General features: G+C 39.2%; 1 protein-coding gene across 1 annotated transcript; it reads right to left on the bottom strand.

Annotated features, from left to right (window-relative positions):
* Positions 1-504: 504 nt before the first annotated feature.
* LOC100959255 (olfactory receptor 52J3-like) lies at positions 505-1,440 on the bottom strand. Its single transcript, XM_003780968.1, has one exon. It carries the CDS (start codon positions 1,438-1,440, stop codon positions 505-507), a length of 936 nt encoding a protein of 311 aa, XP_003781016.1.
* Positions 1,441-1,724: the final 284 nt, after the last annotated feature.

Here is a 1,724-nt window from a genome sequence, read left to right as displayed (position 1 = left end):
ATTTACACCATAAATAAGACAAAAAAGCATGTAGCAGCCTTCCTATCTCTGAAGATAAGGGGTAAAAAAACTAGAATCAGATTAGGGTATATTAATATATATCATATCAATATAAATATCTCATATAATTAATTGAGAATAATATTTGAGATAAATAACTCAATAGTAACAGTTTTTATTCCATTCTTTGGGAACAAATGTGTTTGCTGTACACTTCTTTGCCTCTGTTAAGAATAAAATATATATAGTCTGGTTTAACAAATGTTATAATAAAGAAAACCATTGCCTGAATTTATTCTCTCTACTCAAAGTGAAATCGTGCAAAATTTTCACTTCCACAATAGAAATTATTGCTTGACCTTGAAAGATTATGACTATTCAAATCTTAAGATTCTAAGGGATCAAATTCCTCGGATTCATTAAATTCAGACAAACAAAAATATTTCTGACAAAACTTTTCCTTGCTGAATCAAAATCTCCAGTAAGCAAAAAAGGTAAGAGTTTCTATTTTTTAATAAAAGTATGGATCACTCTCTCTCGTATCTGTTTGGTCCTCATGCCATAAATGATGGGGTTGAGACAAGGTGGGATTACCAAGTAGAGATTGGCAACAAAAATGTGAATACAGCGAGGTATGCTGTGTCCAAATCGGTGAGTAAGGAAAGAGAAGACCGAGGGGATGTAGAAAACACAGATGACCCCAATATGAGAGCCACACGTGCTCAGGGCTTTTAGCCGAGCATCCTGGGATGGGAGGCGGAAGACAGTGCGGAGAATGTAAACGTATGAGATGGCTATAAGGACCAGGTTCAGAAGAAAGAGAGCAATCACAAAGAGCCCATAGATACCATTGATACAGATGTTTCCACAGGACAATTTGGCAATGCCCATGTGCTCACAGTAGGAGTGGCTTATTATATGAGCTTGACAAAAGGGCAAGCGGTAAATGAGGTAGATCATGGGAAGTGTAAACAAGACTGGGCGAATCACAATGACCATGCTGATGCCCACCAGCACCCTGGAGGTCAAGATGGTTGTGTAGTGTAAGGGAGCACAGATGGCCACATAGCGGTCAAGGGCCATAGCTACTAGGACCTCAGACTCCATGCCAGTGAATGCATGAATCAGAAACATCTGGGCCACACACGCCCCAAAGTTAATCTCATGAGCATTGAACCAGAAGATCCCCAGCATATGGGGCACTGAGGTTGTAGAAAGGGCCAAATCAATTGTTGACAGAATGGCCAGAAAGTAGAACATGGGCTCCCGGAGAGTCCGCTCTGACTTGATGACTAGCAGAATGGTGGTGTTGCCCAGTAAAGCTACAAGGTAAACAGAACAGAAAGGCAGGGAGATCCAGACGTGGACATCTTCCAACCCTGGGATTCCAATGAGGAAAAATGTGGCTGGGTGAAAAATGCTCCTATTATAATAAGACATCTTTCCAAATGGCAATGTAGAAGTTGCCACTCCTATAAGTGGGAGCTGAGGAGAGAAGAAGAGGAGTGAATACAAATTTGAAATACAGATAACTACGTGTTCAATTCAATATATATGGAATGAAAATTAAAACATTTGCTATTTGCAAAGACCTGTTAATGTAATTTTTATTCCATATTGAGCCATAATCAATTGGATCTGCCAGTCTCAAAGAGGTTAATCTTTATAGTGCTGTAACCCTCATTTCTAACATATCAGCAAACATATTTCAGAACTCTAACACA

The sequence above is a fragment of the Otolemur garnettii genome, unplaced genomic scaffold (assembly GCF_000181295.1).
Source record: "Otolemur garnettii isolate 467f Iridium unplaced genomic scaffold, OtoGar3 scaffold00001, whole genome shotgun sequence".
Classification (NCBI taxonomy): Eukaryota; Metazoa; Chordata; class Mammalia; order Primates; family Galagidae; genus Otolemur; species Otolemur garnettii.
This window is presented reverse-complemented; position numbering and strand designations above follow the sequence as displayed.

Excerpts from the sequence above, each read along its gene's own strand:
- LOC100959255 (XM_003780968.1), bottom strand. The coding sequence starts at position 1,440 with ATGTCTTATTATAATAGGAGCATTTTTCACCCAGCCACATTTTTCCTC.